The sequence below is a fragment of the Streptopelia decaocto genome (assembly GCF_964273445.1).
Source record: "Streptopelia decaocto genome assembly, chromosome: 1".
NCBI classification, from domain to species: Eukaryota; Metazoa; Chordata; class Aves; order Columbiformes; family Columbidae; genus Streptopelia; species Streptopelia decaocto.
Window position 1 is genome coordinate 61,640,754 of NC_138663.1, and position 19,417 is coordinate 61,660,170.

At 38.8% G+C, this 19,417-nt stretch overlaps 1 protein-coding gene across 1 annotated transcript in view; it reads left to right on the top strand.

Moving 5' to 3' along the window:
• The window catches only part of BRAF (B-Raf proto-oncogene, serine/threonine kinase), an 85,478-nt gene that overhangs the window by 2,649 nt on the left and 63,412 nt on the right, over window positions 1–19,417 (top strand). The window contains exon 2 of the mRNA XM_082063329.1: window positions 13,673–13,774. Within this exon, the coding sequence (XP_081919455.1) occupies window positions 13,673–13,774 (102 nt within the window). The remainder of the gene's footprint in view (window positions 1–13,672; window positions 13,775–19,417) is intronic.

Below are 19,417 nucleotides of genomic sequence, written 5' to 3' on the forward strand. Positions count from 1 at the left end.
CAAGCCAACTTCAAGTGTAATGCAAATTTAAAGTGACATAAGTCAGAAGAACACTGAAGTGCTTCTAACTGACTCATGGCTCTAATGTAAGTACATGTTCTAGTGTTTTGTTTTCTTCCTTCCACAACAATGTAAATCTAAGCTTTACAAGTAACCTTGCTGTGGAAACCCATCAAGTAGCATAACCTCACTTATTTTGAGGAGATACCTGGAAAGGTTTTAGTTCCCTACAGTCTTTCAGGAGCTGCTGTCTTGATTTCCAGAAGGAAAACCTTCAACTCTGTACTCAGTTTCTAGTTTTAGAAGAGGCGTGCACAACAATCTAATAATGAAGTAATTCCATAAGAGTATAATAGTTGCTAAAGCAGTTTTTCTGCATTACAGTTTAAGATTAGTAAGAGTAGCTGCATGCGCTCTCACATAGTACATTTAGGAAACAAGTACTTCTGGGAGGTGTAAGGATTTGAAAAGGTAGGGACAAGTGAATTTAGCAGAAATTTTCCTCTTCCACTCACCATTCAGTTGCTGATGTGGGGAGGCCTGGGATGAGCTCTGGTATCCAGAGGCACGTAGGTTGGCTTCTTCCCCGGAATGAATTCTCAGGACAAGAGATTGTTTGGATGGAAGGTTTTCAGAGTATTACAGGGTTGTTGATATAGTAAGGAGTGTGTGACAGCTGGGAGGAAAGGCTCTGTTCTTGTTGCTAGAGATTATTTACACCAATATTAAATAATTCAAATGGGATTTTCTGTACTCAGAGCTTTTTGCCCTGAACTGCTCTTTGGAAGACAGAAATGACTTCGAAGATTGTGAAGTGACAGCCTGAGCTGTTGGGCAGTTGATCATTTTCTAGGCAGCAATGCTGGAATTTAACCTGCATGAATGTTCGTTATATATTTAGAAGCCTTAATCTTATAAAACAGATTTAAGAAGAAGACTAAAATGCATAGAATGAAAAGGCGCCTCTAACCTTATGATATGAAGTAAGTGGTGACTTCTCATAAAGTAACGTAGGTACATTGAGAAAAAAAATGGGGCTGTTTCTGTTGCAGTAACATTTGGGGAACCTATCCTGATGAAAATTAGAATAACTTTTAAGTCGCTGTTTCTCTCAAGAGTGTACAATTAAGCTTGCTACTTATTTGGGAAGTTGAAACAATTTAAGCATTTTTTTACTTCATTGCTTTTGTAGTTTTGGGAATACGTTTTATGTTGAATCTCAATTATGTTTCATTGCATTTGTGTTCAGTGATTGTGTTAACTCTATAGCCTGTGAATGACATCCTATTTAATTGTGAGGACAAATTAAAGTTTAGCTACAAGATACTTTATATCCAGCAAATATTCTGCAGGAGTACATCTCAAAAGATAAATGAAATAATTATTTTGTTTTGCTTAGCACAAGAGGGGCCTTAGCTGAATCATCTATCTGCCTTTGGGTCACAGCTTTAAGAAATGCATGGTCTAGCCAAGGAGAGTCTAGAGAAGAACAGTAACAGTGATCTGAAGTCTATAAGGCCAGAGCTTTGAGGAAAGACTGAAAAAAAACAGGTCGTTTAAAAAAGAAATGGGAATTGTAAAATCTGATGCAAAGAAGAATGTAAATATCTTGTTCTCTGGGCTTGTGGTGTTACGGGCAGAAGTTGTGAGTTTAAATGGTAGCAGAGGACATGGTTTCACAACTAGACCTTTTTTCTTTGTGGCTAGGTATAGTGAAGCATGAAAATAGACTTTCTTAACTTACTTATAAAATGTCCATTGATAGATTCTGTCACCTCCACGGGCAAACGTATATCGGGAGTGATGGGGGAAAGTTGGTCCAGGTGTAGAAAAGACAATGACTTTGATAGCCTTGGGTCTTTTTTTCCTTAGGCTTTTTATGATTTATTTGCAGCAAGGTAGATTGAACATCAGAACACAACCTTGAAATACTTGAGTTTAGTGGGGATATTAAAGAAGTTACTACTTAACAATGTTTTTCCCAAAAGGCAGTGGGATTAACAGCTGTCCTGTGGTAGCTTGTTTGATTACACAAAACTTGCTTCATAGAGGAACACCTTCTTCTGAAAAGTTTTTGTGTCTTAGGAGGCTTGTTTCTTGTCTCTGTGGATACCCAGGAACTGGCTGGATACAAAGTGTTTGGTAATGAGTTTTTTTGTGAATTTATGTTGTTACTTAAGCTACTAATGCTATTCTCATTTATACTTTGTTGTTTTTAGACTCAAAGACCTATTATTTGTAAAGCTGTTCTATTAATATCCTTCTTGACACTTGGTTTTAGTCAGGAAAAGCAACTCTTTTGTTGCCTGTAGTTAAAAATACTGTAGACCAAATGAGATTTGTTTGTTTTATGGCGGTATCTTTTGATGGTAGCTATTTTATAAAACAAACTGTAAAAAAAACCCAATTTCCTTAAAGCGCCAGTATTCCACTTTGTTATTTTTTAACAAATCTGTTGTTTGGTTTTATTAATTATTTTACCTATAGAAATTTTGACTGCATGAAAGATCTTGGAGGGAATTTCAATTAGTTGGAAATATAATTCCATTTGTCCTTCCGAAGGAAACAAGAGAAGTTTTCGGATGATCATGAAATTAATCATTCTCCCCCAATCCATCCTTACTTAGAAGCTACTTCAGGTTTAAGAGTTTTTGGCGAAACTTTTTGGCCAAGCACAAGTTTTGTGTAAGTTTTGTTTTCAGTTTGAACAAATCCCTTTTGAAGGATGGTGTAATGTACAATACAGCAGAAATGTTCTCTCATAACGGTGGTCCCTAGGGGTTGACGCTGCTCCCTGTCTCTGTGATTACACTGAAGTCGGTCGGACGATGCTCTGCCACCCAGGGCAGGAGATTTTGCTGTTTCTGGTGCCTGCGTTGGGCCCCTCAGCCAGATCTACTCCCTTGTGCCAACTTAGTACTACAAAGGGCCTTTCCTAAGTCAATTTAAATTACTAGAACTGAAAAAAAATCTGCATCGCTTTTGCTGGGTTAGTTTTCTGCAAACTTAGTGGTGTGGATCTCCTCAACATGGTACCCAATGAGCTCCAAAACTCTTGCAAAGTAGGAGACAAAAGGAATGTGGTCATAGTGTGGTGGATTGTTAATTTTTTTTTTCTCCCCTTTTATTTTTTTTAAGATCATCTTTCTCCCATGAAACTGCACTGGCCTTAGTGTTTTACATTTAAAAGAGAAGTCTTGTTCATCTGAGGCTTCCTTAGCTGGACTTGACAGGTTTAGATCCTGACATGTTGGATCTTTGTGGTCCTGAGCTTGTACATGCTAGGCCGTAGCAATCTTACTCGGTCTCTCCTGTTTACTTTCGAGCGTACTTTTCACAGAAATATGATTACATGCTGGTGGTGGGTTGACTCTGGCTGGATGCCGGGTGCCCACCAACGCTGCTCCATCACTCCCCTTTTCAGCTGGACGGGAGAGAAAATATAACTGAAGGCTTGTGGGTCAACTTAAGGACAAGGGCAGATCATTCACTCATTGCCATCACAGGCGAAACAGACTTGACGTGGGGAAATTAGTTTAATTTATTAGCAATCAAATTAGAATATCAATAAAACAGAATCTTAAAAAAGCCTTTCCTCCACCCCTCCCTTCTTCCGAGGCTTAACTTCACTCCCAAATTCTCTGCCTCCTCCCCACCAATAGTGCAGGGGACAGGGAATGGGAGTTGTGGTCAGATCATTATGTGTTGTCTCTGCTGCTTGTTCCTCCTCAGGAGGACTCATCACACGCTTCCCCTGCTCCACTGTGTGGGGTCCCTCCCACGGGAGACAGTCCTCCACAAACTTCTCCAATGTGGGTCCTTCCCATGGGCTGCAGTTCTTCAGGAACTGCTCCAGTGTGGGTCCCTTCCCCTGGGTACAGTCCTTTAAAAACAGACTGTTCCAGCCTGGGTCCCCATGGGGTCCCAAGTCCTGCCAGCAAACGTGCTCCAGCCCAGGCTCCTCTCTCCATGGGGCCACAGGTCCTGCCAGGAGCCTGCTCCCGTGTGGGCTCTCCATGGGGTCACAGCCTCCTTTGGGCATCTGCCTGCTCTCATGTTGGGTGCTCCCTGGGCAGCAGGTGGAGATCTGCTCCACCATGGACCTCCATGGGATGCACCACGGGCTGCAGAGGGATCTCTGCTCTGGCGCCTGGAGCACCTCCTGCCCTCCTCCTTCACTGACCTTGGTGTCTGCAGGGCTGTTGCACTCACATGATCTCACTCCTCTCTCCAGCTGCAGTTGCTGTTGTGCAGGTTTTTTTTTTTTCCCCTCTTCTTAACTATGTTATTGCAGAAGTGCTACCATCATCATTGATGAGTTCGGCCTTCACCAGCAGCAGGTCTGTATCTTGGTGCCGGCTGGTATTGGCTTTGTTGGACATGGCGGAAGCTTCTAGCAGGTTCTCACAGAAGCCACCCCTGTCGCCCCCTCCCCCCCCGCCAAAACCTTGCCATGCAGATCCAATACAGTGCCATAGTTTTGCCAGTGTGACAAGGACATGTAGGTTCTCTATGAGCTTCTTGTATAGTGAGCATACTTTTCCAACAGCTTTGATCAGATGAGAGTTTTAGATACAATATTTAGTTTTCTGAGGTGTGAGATGGTTTTTGTAATTTTCAACTGTTCACACATCTGTGTGTGTGAACACAACTACTTTCTCATAGCTAGTGTAGGACACTGAAGTCATAATATGTGGGTTTCTTTGCTTCAGTTTTTTTGTTCCAGTTGCTCTTGAGCTTTTTGGGTGTACAGTGGAATCCTCCTAATCTTCCCTCCTTCACACATCATCTTTCTAAAATGATGAAATACATATTTATGCAACTAATTTCCTCTTCTGTGACCAGTACTAAAGTTAAACAAGGCTGCTTGTTGCAGAATTACATGCCTTTCCTTTTTATTTTTTTCTGTTTAAGCTCCTTGCTGCAAGTGTTTGGTTTGTTACTCCACCTTTTTAGCATTTGTGTTTTTTGAAGAAGCTGCAACAGTTTGTTCTGTTTCTGATTGTATTTAATAAATATGAACCATAGCAAAAAAGGGTGAAATAGGTGAAGGTCCAATTTTTAACCATTCGTATTGTCTGAAGGTGCTGTCAGTTCAGGCAGGAGTTTTTGGGGGACAGTGTTGCCAGCTGTCGTCCTACCATGACACTCCTTACCAACATGAACATGAAAGATCAGAAAACAGAACCTGCTCTCTTTTCCAAATGGAGCTTGTTTTGCAGTGCAGGCGTAGCACTCAGTATCAAATGGGTTCTGCAGACTGTCAATATTGAATTCAGAAGATCATAGGAATGTGTTTGGATACTGAAGGAAGCTTTTATTTTTCTAAGGTTCTGATCAAGTGAAATATTTTTGTGAGTTCTCCCAGTATACCTGCACAACATTTAGTATGGAGAGGCAATTCAATTTTTACATAAAAGGTAAGAACTTTCTTTAGCATTTTTCATCTAGTAGGCAAGCAAGCAAGCTTGTTAACGAACAAAATGTACTTACTCTTTAAAAACGTGTTGTGCAACTAAGTGGCTAAGATTTTGTTTTTCTAAACCACAGTAAGGGGAGTAGCAGCTCCAATATCTTCATCTGTTACATAGCGAGACCCCTAAAACAGTACAGTAATTAGTACAGCTGTTGTTAAATGCGCTCATCAGTAGTATATGCTTTTCAAATGCAGTTACATTGTGTTCAGTCAACATTTTCTGACACTTAGAGCACAGACTTGGTAGCTCCTAATTTTATTTTCTTTATTTCAGTTAAAGAGACTGTTTTGAAGGTAGGCATTTCTGAAGTCTGAGTAGCATGTCCAGTGTTTTAATCACCCTAGAACTAGTTATTCAGTAATGGTGTTTGAAAAGCACCATAAAATCAACACGAAATAAAATACATCATTATGACTTGAAGAAGTTGGTAGGATCTAGGTGTTTGGAACTGGATGGGTATATGTTGGTGCCTTGGTCTTTGAACTGGTTTTGTAAATTTATTCATTAAATCTTAATAGGTCAAACATTCTCTCTAATTAGTTGTAAGTAATGTAGATTTAGATGTGAGTCTTTAGCATCATCTGAGGTTGCTTCCAGAAAGGATTTCTTTAAGCATTCTCATAATTTTGGTAGAATACAATTTGTGACTGCTAATAAAGTCTCTTGTGATGTTTTTAAGCTTATGTGCATCATTGAAAATTGATGTAACCTTTTCCAGTCTTTAGATTCAGCAGTAGTTATAGGTTATAAGTCTTACAGCAGGCTTTATATACTAAATAGCTCTCCAATTTGCTCAGCTGAAGTTTGAGTTAAATGAAAACATATTTTTCAGTGGGTTTTTTTTTTGTTTGGTTTGGGTTTTTTGGTGGTTTTGTTTTGTTTGGTTTTGGTTTTTTTTTCAGTTTTCTAAACTAGATGGTTGTTTTCAACATCCTTCCATGGTAGCTGTTGTATATTGGTTTGGATTTTTTTAAAACTCTCTTAATTCTACAATGAGTAGCAAGGAGCCAATTCTGCCTTTTGAATTGATTCATTTTTCATGTTGGTACTAGGGTTACTAAGACAGCATGGTCTGCTGAATAGAACATGGGATGCCTTTTAGGAGAATGTGGTTTCTGTGGCGGTTTCTATTTGTGACTGTTTTCTGTGATGGGGAGCAAATTAGTTGTGTTGTACAAGAAAAAATAAAACACATTTGTTTGGTTTCAGGTTTGAGATCTTTTTGTGATAAAAATGAAATACCTTACTTATTGGATCACAGGTATTTGTGAACAAACAGAATATATTTGTACTTGACTAACAATGCCAGCTATCTTTTACATTTTCTAAGCAGTCAATAGGAAATGCATACACATTTTAGTAATAGTTTAATGGTAGAATATTGTGAAGTATATAACAAGTTATTTTATGGACTGTTAACATGAACATTTAAATAGAAGCTGATTATCTTTTCTGGATAGTCTAATTAATTGTGTGCTATGGTAAGGAGAAAGCGGAATAAGTTCTATAGTTCAGCCGAGACTGAGTTTATTTGTTTTGTCATTTTAATTAATGTGACCCAAGCTGTGTAAGAGCTCTGCTTGACTAGCGTTTGCTTCTTATAGGCAATTATTGTAATTAGCTGGTTGGCTGCTTGCTTTCCATCACAAATATGACTTGTTGTCAGCTTAAGGTGTGCGAAGAAATAGTCTGGTGTATGCACAACAGTATTTATTAAAATTTTGATGCTGTATGGATTTAACACTTGTTGAGGGCCTGTGGTAGCTACCTCTCTAAGGCAAAACTGAATTCTGAAATATTTGGGAGGTCTGGATTTTTTTTTTCTTTTTAAATCTGTGACAGTCTAGGGAGAAGTCATTAAATTCATAAATGTAAGTACAGTGAATTGTACCAGAACTTGATCTGTGCGTGGTCCTACTGAATTAGTAGCAAAATAAATAAAAAGGACTAGTAGTAATGCAACACAAAAGCCTCAAGGAATGTGAAATTAAAGATTTAGTTAGATCAAAGAAAGCCGTGCGACTGGTGGTTAATGATTTAAATGAAGGATACAGATGCCTCTTTTTTATACTCTGCTGTTCTACTGTGGTAGAAAACATTTGTTAACTTTCCTTTTTATAGTGCTTGGAGGCAAATTCTGCCTCGTAGCAAGCAGCAAAAATGGCAGGTGATGGAAAAAGTGGGGGAATGGAAGAGAATTGAAACTTAAACAGGAAGGGTGCTGCTTTGTGGTATCCTGAATCCATCCAACTGGGGACTATAGAGAGGAAAAGTGACTTTTTGCACCAGCTCAGGTGGTTGCTGGGTCCTTTGCCAAGCTGCTTCTGCACGCTGGACTGACAGAGCACCTTGAAAAAGAGAACAGTTTTCTGCTTGTTTAGCATTTACTAAAATGGTTCAGGCAAAGGTTTAAGTTTTGGGGAAAGAGTAAGGAAGGGAGCAGGGGTAAATAGCCAAGGACAGTATGATAACTGCACCCAGCTTCTAGGTTGGTGTAGCCTGCAATGCAACCACTGCCCAAGGCTCCTGATGACTTTGTTCTTGTAGAGAAACTGCTTGTTTGTGTTTAAAGTGTAGACTTTGTTGAGCATTATCCTTTACAATTTACCCTTTTATTTAAATAAGTAGTTTTAAACACTTATAAAAGGTAAGGAAAATTTGAAGTTTGAATTCCTTTTGTTAAAGAGGAGGCAACTTAAGAGGCAAAGGCACAACATACTGAAACGCTATTTATTCTGCTTTAAGAGTGGAACTGAATCTCAGACATTGTAAGGGAGCTGCAATAAAAATGGTTCATCAACATCAACAGAACGTTGGGGAAGATATACTAGGAAAGGCAGTCTCAATGTTGATGTTCACGTCACTTGTGTAAACTCTTCTGTGAAACCCATTGCAAGCTGGTTTTAAATTCAGTTAGGTTTTTCAGCTGAGCATTTTTCATACTTGTTTAATAAAAAGTTTAACTAGACTGATGAAAATGTGGTAAGCAGGAAGAGCCAGCAGAGAGTAGGAAAAATGCGGAAATTAACACAGTTGGTGTGCAAGTTGAGAGAAGGTTCCACTTAGAGATGGAGACGAGCTAAAGCCTAAAGCATAGGAAGAAGGAAAGGACTGTCCTCCCCACTGTATGTGCGCTTTCCAACAGATGACTGCAGAAAATGAAAAGCAAGCTTTATAAGAGGCAAGAAGAGGACAAGCACCATTCAAGGCTGATGAAGGGAAAGTATCTCAGGAAAAAATATCAAAATATGAGGAAGTGGTAACAGTGATTTTTCAGCAAAGAGAACTAAGTAAATGTGAACTTTGCAGCCTGACAAGCAAATGCTGAGGTGGGTTGCTGAGTTATTAACCCCATTCATATGTCCTCTTGCCTCTCCCTCTAATGCTTCACTTTCAAGTTAATTAAGACATTAGTCCAGCTAAGAACGATCTCATATATGAAAGCTTTCTAAAGCATTTTCTGACAAAGTGCATCCTAGCTCAGTGGACCAAATAACTGAATTGATTCTCTAAGAAGGAAACCTGAAGGGACCGATTAGAATAGTATTGGAAAGGTATTGATGATTTTGGCCTTCTTATAAAACAGTTTCCAAATCAAATACTTGTTTGTTTGTTTGTTTGTTTTGTATATGTTACCTAATTAGTCTTCTCCAAGTGTTCTCCATCATCACCAGGCATGATAATGCAAATGCAGGACATGCTGTGCCTGGACAAATAATGACTTTATTTTTCTTTACACAATCGATTTGAACTTTCAGCTGTCTTCTACCAAAGGTGAATCATAGAGCTTAGAGTTGGGATGTGCTACAAGATTTGAGTACTGATGCCAAGTGCAAAAAGTATAAAAGACAGTTTATTTTGTGCTGTCCCAGGCACTGTCTCTTTTGAAAAGCAGTAAAGGATGTGAGAATAACTTTGTGGCTTATCGCCTTGCATTTGTGGAGCTGTAGTCTTCCCTGAATAGAATGGATTTAAGCTTCTGCTCTGTCTGACTTGCCTCTGGCTTGAAATAGCTCATCATCTTTATTACATTGCAAGGTAGTGCTTATTTGCAAAATTAATGCACGATTATCCACAATAGGTAGATACAAGTTGATATATTCCAGTATATCTGGAATATTTCCACTGTGTCTGTTAGCCTGCGTCAGCTTCCTTGTGTCAGCAGCACTAAAAGGAGAATCAAATCTAATCTCTTCTGATAGAGCATAACCTTAACTTAGTGCTACCAGATGGGATAGAAAAATTTGAGGCTTTTTTTGGAAAAATGATAAGGTTATCCAAGCTGTAAAGGATTCATTAGTTTTTCGTGGAACTCTACAGTGAAGCAGCATGTCTCCAATAACTGTGCTGCTTCCCAGGGGAAGGGACTAGACTTGCATGTGGGCAGAACTAGGTGCATTCCAGATTTAATTCAAAATACGTTTGGTTTTCTAGCAACTGTCTATTAGGCTGGCATAATTTTTTGTATTTCTGCAAGATACTTGGCAGTTGTCATTTTACTGTTTCCTACAGGTGTGGAGTTTCGTAAGTGTAGTGAAGTGCTCATAAAAGTAACAAAAAATTGGTCTCTTCTTTTGTAATGACCAGAAGGCTTCTGCAGTTTTCTTTTACTTCTAGAGTAGGTGTGAATAAAGTGTGGATAAAGGGATTCCTGTGAGATCTCGAGGAAGGAATGTTATTAGCACATATGCTTTACCTTGAAAAACTTGGGTTTATTCTGTTGTCTGGGAACAAGCTCTTTGGTCCAGCTCTGATTGCTAAAAGGATCTGTATTTCATGTTTTTGCTGTCTCTGTTAAGTAGTTCTTTGCTGCTGTCCTTGAATGTGCATGCTTATGGGGAATGAGACGCTTCTTAAAATCCTAGGCAGTTTTTGTACACTTAGGTTTTATTTTCGAGTCACATGAGGTCACTTGCACCAACCACCAGTTCTGAATTCCAGTTAGGAAAAGGTTTTAGTTCCTTCAATTGGATTGAAGTAGTCACAGATCCTTCATAGTTGGATGCAACACACTTGCACAGGGGTTGATTCTCAAGGAGCTAGCCAGTCAAGGGATGATCTGGACCACAAGAAACTGGTTATAAGCATATTCACTGCTATGGAGAGCCAGAAGGTTAGTTTTCTATAAGTAAAAATAAGTGGAGGTCGCCACTTAAAAAGAAATTGTGAAGCTTGGAAATTTGCCATGGCATATGTGTTTCTGTGCCTACTTGATTAGGGATAGAATATGCCAGTCAATACTAGATTTGTGAAAGTTCTTTCAGCTTGTCAGAAGACTTTTGATGAATATGGCACACAAAATAGGTTTTCCTTTTCTGTGAGCAACAAGTAATGATTTGTTGCTATGGTTGACTTTGATAAATTTCTGTCTGCCTTCAGCGTACTTTTAACTGTGTGAAGAGCCTTTCTGAGATGGTAGAAATCCAGAAGTTCTCCTGTGAGTTTTACTTGTGGAAAGGCTCTTGGTTTAGTGCACAGATGTATAGTAAGTAATTCAGGGCACCATTTTCAGCTCCTCTGAGCAATGGTGTTTTCCACTAGACTTTAACTTCAGCTTCTTCAGGTGAAGACATTTTTTGCCATAGCCTGGCAGCAAGTTTCAAGATGATTTATTTTCTTTGTTAGTCATTCATTTTCTGCTCTTGCGATGATATTAATTTAGCAGAAGTTTTCTGCCCTTGTTAGAGGTTGTTTGATTCTCATGTCAACATCTCTTAAGTAACATGCTTCCATTGCGTGTATTGCCGTTACTCAGTTATATATTCTATACCTCTACTCTAAGAGAAGAGAGAAGCAAGGTTGTGGTTATGGCAGGAAATAGAAAACAACATATGAGCAAGGAAGTTATTAATTGTCAATCTTCAAAAAAAGTATTTGGAAACTCATCTGACAGGGGTTCATTCTACTCAGCACTGGTGAGCCCACACCTGGAGTACTGTGTCCAGTTCTGGGCTCCCCAGTACAAGAGAGATATGGACATACTGAAGAGAGTCCAGTGGAGGTTTAAAAAGTTTATGAAGGGTTGGTGAAAGGAAGATAAAGCCAGACCCTGTTAAGAGATGCCCAGCGACAGGACCAAAGGCAATGGGCACAAACCAAAACACAGAAGATTATCTCTAAGTGTCAGAAAGCGCTTTTTTAATCTGAGGGTAACTGAGTGCTGGCACAGGTTGCCCAGGGAGGCTGTGGGGTCTCCATCCTTGGAGATATTCAGAAGCTATCTGGACATAGTCCTGGGCAATCTGCTTGAGCAGGGAGTTGGACTAGATGACCTCCAGAGGTCCCTTCCAACCTCAGCCATTCTGTGATTCTGTCAGTGAAGCATCTTCCCTCCCAACCTCCCCCATTGCCAGGCTTTTAAGTAAATTGTTACTATTGGCTGTGGTACAGTACATATTGAGGAAAACTTTTTGGTGGATGAAATTGCCAGAATGACCAAATAGTAGAAGTTGCATGAAGTACTAATGAGATCTATTTCTGTAAGTAGAGATGATTCCTTAGTTCGTCAATAATTTTCTGTATACGCACTCAGGTTAACAGCATGTTACCAGTTAGACAGTAACTAGACATCCTAAACTCTTGCGTTGAATAAGTTAATTGAAATAGTGTTGATTCAAGCTTGTTCTTTTTACCCACCATAAAACTAACTCTTGCCATCTTGGGAAAAACTAGCAAAACAGAGAAATCTTTCTCTTTACTGCTGGTTGGCAGTCCTAGCTTCAACGTGATAAACTGATTGCAAGTTGAGAAGCAAGCTGACTTCCACTGTCACCTCAAGGGAATTTACATGCAGAATACTTGAGTAGCACACCTATTTGTGTCCCTTCGGTCCCCTCACTCTTTGGAATTTGGGTTGCTTGTTCCTGAGCAAACTATTTTTGCTTGGCTGTAACTTCTTGGTGAAATCTGTGTTCTGGTATCTGTTCTGAAACTCAGGCTAGAAGTGAATCAATGATTAGTTTACTTTAGGAAATGACTGGCAAATAACCAATGTCTGGAATTAGAAGGGGTAAATAGGGTGGTGTGCAAAATGCGAGTTCTGTATTTTAGAGTTTGTTTCTTTGTAAACATCTGAAGTTACTTAGTAAAACGTGTTTTGATCCAGCTTGGATTGGATCCTATTATTGGTGCCTGCTTTAAAATATGAAGATATTTGCATCTTCTTTTTAAAGCAGTATGTTGTCACTATTTGTAAATCCAGACCTGGTCTCGAGACTGTGTATGTTATGATCTGTGAAACAGATAAGAGTTAAACTGAAAAAGGTAGAGGGAATCCCTAAAATTCCTTTGGAAGAAGCACTGTATATATTATCTTATTAATAATTTCTTCCATCCTAGGTCTAGTAACTGACACAATCATTTTTTTTCCCTGATAAATAGTCTGAATAATACTGCCTATGAAGAAGAGATTATCCTTTTCCTCCCCCTTCTTCCACTATAGATTTCTGACTTTGGTTGGACTGAAGTGGCTTCTTAAAACAGTGTAGCATTATTGTTTTAAATGTTTGGGTTTGTGCTTCACTGCCTTTTTAGGTATAAATTCAGATTCATAATATTGTTTACCTACAATAGTATCAAAGTCCTAAACTGACTTTTCAAGATGTTGTGAAGAACGAGTAACAACCTGCGTTATCTCATAGTACGGTGCCTTAAGTTTTTTCTGTGCACTGGAGGTAGATGTAGATGTCTTTTTCAGATTCTGTCCAAGGTCTGTAAGAAGACTTGTAGGGTGGACAGAGTATAGAAGTAAGGGTATAGAGGTGCTTTTTAAAAACAAAACATCCTATTCCCATGTAAAAAAACCACTACGTCTAGCCTTTGTGAATATTGTTTACACAGATTACCCAAGCTTTGATAGGGGAACTCCTTAGCTAAACTTTGTAGTACCGTAGAAATTGCATTGCAGAGTCTTGCAAGGAAAATACTTAATATGGCTTTGATAAACATGAAAAATAAACTGTTCTTAAAAGTTGTTTATTCAGTGCTTCCTGAATTTTAAAACCAAATTTAATTTTTCTCTGTTTATCTCAGAAGCAAGCTGTGTCTTACTGACAGAGGGTGAATGGGATAGCTTTGTTCACTCTTTTACTGACAATTAAAATACTTTTATTGTGGACTTCTGTTATTAAATATCAAGAAAATGTAATTTGGTTTTTGGGCTCCTTTTGATTTTTTTTTTTAATTTTCTGCTTTAGGTGTGGAATATCAAACAGATGATTAAATTAACACAAGAACATATAGAGGCACTGCTAGACAAATTTGGAGGAGAGCATAATCCACCATCGATATATTTAGAGGTAAGTTTACATTCAAATGAAAGTGATCAGGTTAATCGTGTGTTATTTTAATCTTATATGAAGCATTCTATATTGAAACTGAGAATATCTGTAGTAAAACAGAACGTTCTCCTTGTGTATAAGAAACTTGACTCTTTCCTTGGAGACAGAATGGAACCATATGGGATTCCTGATACACATCAGCAGAGGAAGATCAGTGGCATAGTCTAATAGTTATGTTGGTGTAACTGAAATATAAAGCATTCTTTTCAGGTATGGGGCAGGGGGAGGATTTTGTGTGTATAATAGAAAAAGATGCTCCATTGTTAAAAGCAAATATATACACGTACACATGGAATATCTTATGAGACTAACATTGCCTTTGAAGCAGTTGACTTCACTTGTTTCTCTTTGAAAAATAATCATGGAGGATGCAAAAAATGGTATTAATAGAAGGCAACATAAAGATGTACATAAAATTGTAGGGTGGAGTAATAGCTTTAAGCTGTGTTTAATTTGTAAACTAACTACAAATTAAATTTCTATATTCTTTCATCACTCCAGATTCATAAAGTTGCATTGACGTAGGACCATTAAGAGCATAAAAACGGCTGCATGCATAAGTGACATCTATTAGGAACTGAATGGATATCGCTTGCTCCAAACCCTGCCCTTTTCTTGGTTCTCTCAAGCATTGAAATAACTGGAGGTTAACCAGACTTCTTTTGTAGTCTTTTTAATTGTAATTGCTGCCTAAAGGCACTAGATAATTTAGAGTAAAGATCTTATTATTTGAGGTACTTGTAGCTTTTATCTTAATATGTCAGAGCAGGGCACTAGCTTGATTAAACAAATGTTGACATAACATCCTTAACAATTAAGGTCAAATGAGGCCCTCTAAAGTTGCTTTATTTATTGCTAATGTGAAATGGGAGTATTGAATGAGTGCTAATCACTATTTTAACCACTCAATGGTATCTAAACACACTTCTGTTTCCACATGAACTGGTTTATTCCGTATGTCTGGATTTAATATTGCCTCATGTATGTTGGTTTCATTAGCTTGTGTATCAAATTGCAATAATGATTAGCTTGCTCTGTACTAAGTCTGGATTTCAGGTAGTGAAATCATTAGTTCATTACAGCCATTTGTCGCTTGCTTGTATCTAAATTAAAACTGAGATCCCTACACTGGAAGCTTTTTGATTATTCTGTCATTGATTGATAGGGAAGACTGCATTTGCCATTGTAAATATGTAGTAGGAAGTGATTACGCTGGTGTAAACAGTATGGTGGTTCTGAAATAGTCAATGACTACAAATCATGAAGCTTAAAGCAGATTTGCAAGTTTGGTGGTTCCATGTGCCGCTGAGATGAAACTGCAACTCTGGCTCGTTGACATGGTAGGTAAACCCTGCCAGATGGAGCGGGGTGTTCCTCTGCTGCAGAGACTTCTGCTGGGTTACAAAGTGGGTCTTGTGACCAGTAGTGCTGGTACTGACCAGGGAGCAATGAGCCATTGGAAGGAAGGTGGAAGTCACTGGGATTCTGCTTTTTCAGTTGAATTATCCCATGAGCCAGCAAATCCTATGAGAAGAGCCCACTGTTACTGAAATGAAACACTTTGTTTTTCCCAGCTCTTTGCTATGTGGTTCCTTCGCTTCCTTTACTCGGGTACTTGCAGTACCAGTAGTGGCTAAGCTACTTCCAATCGCTAACCTAGGAGGAAAATATTGTGGGTTTGTTGAATTAGTTTGCCATCCAGTTAGTAGATTGAACTTGGTCATGATGAAGTCCAGTGAGTCCCAACGCTGTGGTTAAGATTAGGAAAGGGGAAGAGCTTGCAGCTGTGAACCAAGAACCTTTGAAAATGGGGTGAGAGAGGAGAAGAACTTTGTCTTTGGGTAGGTATTAGCTTAGATTAGATCATCCTCAGATGGATTGATTGAATAGGATTAAATGCTGCAAACCTATAATTTGTTTAGTGTGTGGATTTCCTGTGGTAGAACTGAAGTGTGAGGGAAAGAAAAATGAGAAATACTTTACAGAGTAGCTGATGCAGTCAGAGCAAAATTACGGGGTACCCTTGACTGTTCATTTCAACCCAGCAGCAGCTGTCCAGTGCATCCTTTCTGTGCATTTCCCACCTTTTTGGCTGCTTTTGCCTTGGCCAAGAGCCTCTGTACAAAGCTGCTGTGTGATATTTGGCCTGTTGCTCAGTTCCATACCTGGGCATCTTCACTGACTTCTGTGCATGACCCCTCTTTCTGCCCAAGCTTTCACGTCTGTAGGTTATGTCTACGTCTTGATGTTGTGGTCTGTGTGCTATCTCCAAAGTGCTTGAGCAGAAAGGTAATGTAACTGGTACTCTGTCCATCCTCTTCTGCCTTTTAGATTTTGATTGGTTTGGTGAAGTCTCTCTTTTGGCTGTAAAGAGCGATATTGCCCTGCTTTTACTTAGAATCTGGGTAATTTTGCTGGTCTGGTACTTGGACTGCATCACCCTTCCCACTGTTTCCTTTCAGTGCTCTGATCTCTTTGCATCTTCCACGAAATGTGACTCCTGAGGACTTCTGTAGATTCTGCCTGTTGATCGTCTCTTGAGTGCTGTCAACAAGCATGTTGTCTGCTTCCCTTAGCAAAAGTTGGAATTAGCCAAAGCTAATTGCTAGATAAACACCTGCAAATGAACATTTTTGCTTTCACCCATATTGCCTTTAACTGTTGTAAACATCTAGTTTGCTTTTGTAAAGCTTTCTGCAAAACCATGGCTTTTTGTATACCTGTGAAAAGCTCGACAGCTATCCGTCCATCTTCTGGTATGTAGAGTTTCAGTTCAATAGGATTGCTGGTTTGTTTTGTTGTTGGTGTTTTTTTACTCCAGTCTGGCTCTTTATCCTGTTTCTTACACAGCTTAGTAATTACTCACATTCACAGAACTCGGAGCACTCTGTACACTGGCTTCTGGCCTGTGTTGGAGCTGCCTCTCTAGACCTGTTAAGTAAAGTTGGGTTTGACCCTGACAACAAAATTGCCTTTCTACTAAAAGTGGAAAGGAAGGGGCTGGGGGGTGGAAATGCTCATAGGAAAGTTGAATAACTGAACAAGAAAATTATTTCTGAAAACTGAGTATTCAAAGGATGTAGTGAAATTGTTTGCACATTGAATATAAAACATATGCCTCACTAAAAAATAAGGAATTTGTGCCTTAGTTACAGTTGCTCAAGAAAATAAAAGCTAACAAGCTTTTGTTTCTGTGCTCGTTTGAGGGTAAGAAGGCAAAATGTATTTTTTTGTGGCAGACTTTTTTATTCTTGGAGGTTCAATGTGTTTTACATCAAAAGTACTTTAAAACTGACAGGTGTTGTCGCAGCCATCATTTCAGGATTCATCAATTTGCTGGGAAAGAGAAATGGATTTTTTTGAAATAACAAAAGGGATTGACCTGTGCTATGTTGAATTCAGAATATATTTATTCCTGCAAGAGAGGGTGCTCAGATTCAGGGGTATCTCCCTGTCTTGATGCATCACTTTGCAGCAACGGTCTTAAAAAGGTGACTGTAGAGCATGGGGAACAGTGCCTGCAACCCTGGGCAGGCTACTCTGTGTAGCTGCCCAGGAGTGGAAAACGCAGGGTGAGGCTGGAGGGCAGCGAGCAGCTGCTCTCCCTCCACTCGGCACAGGAAAGTGGGGCATGAGGAGCGAGGCTGAAGCTACAGAGGGGCTCCTGAGCATGTGTATAAGGTACAGGGGTAGGAAACAAAATGAACAGAATAAAGAAAAGAGTATTTGTCATTAACCATGCTGTTTTGTTCTAATTGTTGTAATTAGTAATAGCTTTGGGAATCTTATCAGCATTCTCAAATATGATTATAAGGAAAACTTTTCTGTTTGTTCTGGTTGAAAGAAATAATTAATATAGTAAGCAATGACTGTATTAAAATGTAAAAATGGGTTGTAGCTAGAATTCTTTCTTAGGTAATCCTAGTTCTTAACTTCTTCCTTCCCCTGTGTGTGAGCATGTATCTTGGATCTAACAGACCCCTGGAAATCACTGTCAAATACTTCAAGTTCCTACTTGACTCAGTAGATGTAGAAATATCACCAACAGTATTCTTTTCTTCTGGAAAAGAGGCTGCAGGAACTCCTTGGTTTTCCACACTTTTTGGAAACACACTGTATCACAGCAGCTAAAAACATCAATGATTTTTGTCTTCCCACCTAATTTCCTAGTGTGTTATATTTGTCCTTGAAGTGCTGTTTCCCAAAATACAGTTTGTGATTCACTGTGGAAAAACCCTTTTCTTAAAGGTTTGTCTAAACATTGTAAATATTGGAAATCTTTACTGCAAAGAAGTCTAATATCATGATACTGGGGAAAGCTGGGATTCAGTTATCAAAAATGGTTAAAAGGTGCAGTTGCATATTCTTCTATAAAGGCCATGTTTTGTTTTGTTTTTTAATCTCTACCAACGAAGTACTGATGAAAAGGATAACAACCTATGTTAGGGAAAAGAAAATAAAGATCTATGTATTTCAACTTAGTATTGGCAACAAAAGCTCTTTACAAACTGAAATGGGTTGCACAGATCCAGACTGGCCAAAAGCAGTCAGCTCAAACTTAAAAAGGAGAGATTGCGCTTAAATGACTTAATCAGATTTGTTAGCCTTTGTAGACTCTTAATGACTGTTCAGGAGGCCTTACCTACTTAAACTTCCAAAACACGTTGTGTGTCCTCCTTGCCTTGTAGTTCTGTATACAGTATTACCTACAAACACTTTATCTGTGAGAATTTAATTGAAAAGTGTTAGCCCATTTGCATGTAAAAAGTTGTTCTTGTAGTGTGAAGTTGCATCCTGGACCTGTAATTTACTTCAGTTAACAATACAAGTGTAAGCTGCCTGTTTGTTTGCTTGTTTTTTAATTCAGACTGCACGCAAACTCAAGCAGTATACAAATGCATAGATAGAACAATAGTGTTATCAAAATAAGTTTTAAAACTCAGCCAGCTTTCTAGCATTGTCCTGAAGGAGTCATACTCTTTCCTACTCCTACTCTTGGAAGCAATTTAAAATGAGAATCATTGGGGTAGAGGTATGTTTGCCCCAGCTGCTGTGATATGACTTTTTTTTCCTAGCTTTCTCTTTTCCTGGGCTATTAAACATATTTTATTCAGAAGCCTTGTTGTTGCCAGTTCTGAGAATTTCAGGAGAGTATTTCACTCCTTATTACTATATATCGGAAGAATCCACACGGGAGGTCAAATTAATTAATTAAAGAAGATTACCTCTTTGCTGATCTAAGGTATGCTGATTGCAACAGCAGGCAGATACAGCCTGAAATGGATCTCACTGCTGAATCTCAGGTTGTTTCAAGCTGTTTATGGGATTCCATGAAAATGCTAACTCTGCGTATGAGCACTGGGAAGCTTGGTGGTTCTGTAGTGAAATTCAGATAAATTTTTACTAGGCTCATGACAGATGCTGATCAAACATGTTGGACCAAAACTGGAGTGCCTAAAGTTAGACTAAGTACAGATTTAGGAGTCTTACTAAATGGAGAAATCCTGACGTACATTACTATCTTCAGCTCCCATTTAACTTAGTGGGATTTGCATTTGATCAACAGCCTTAAAGGTCAGACATCTTTTAAATAGAATCTCA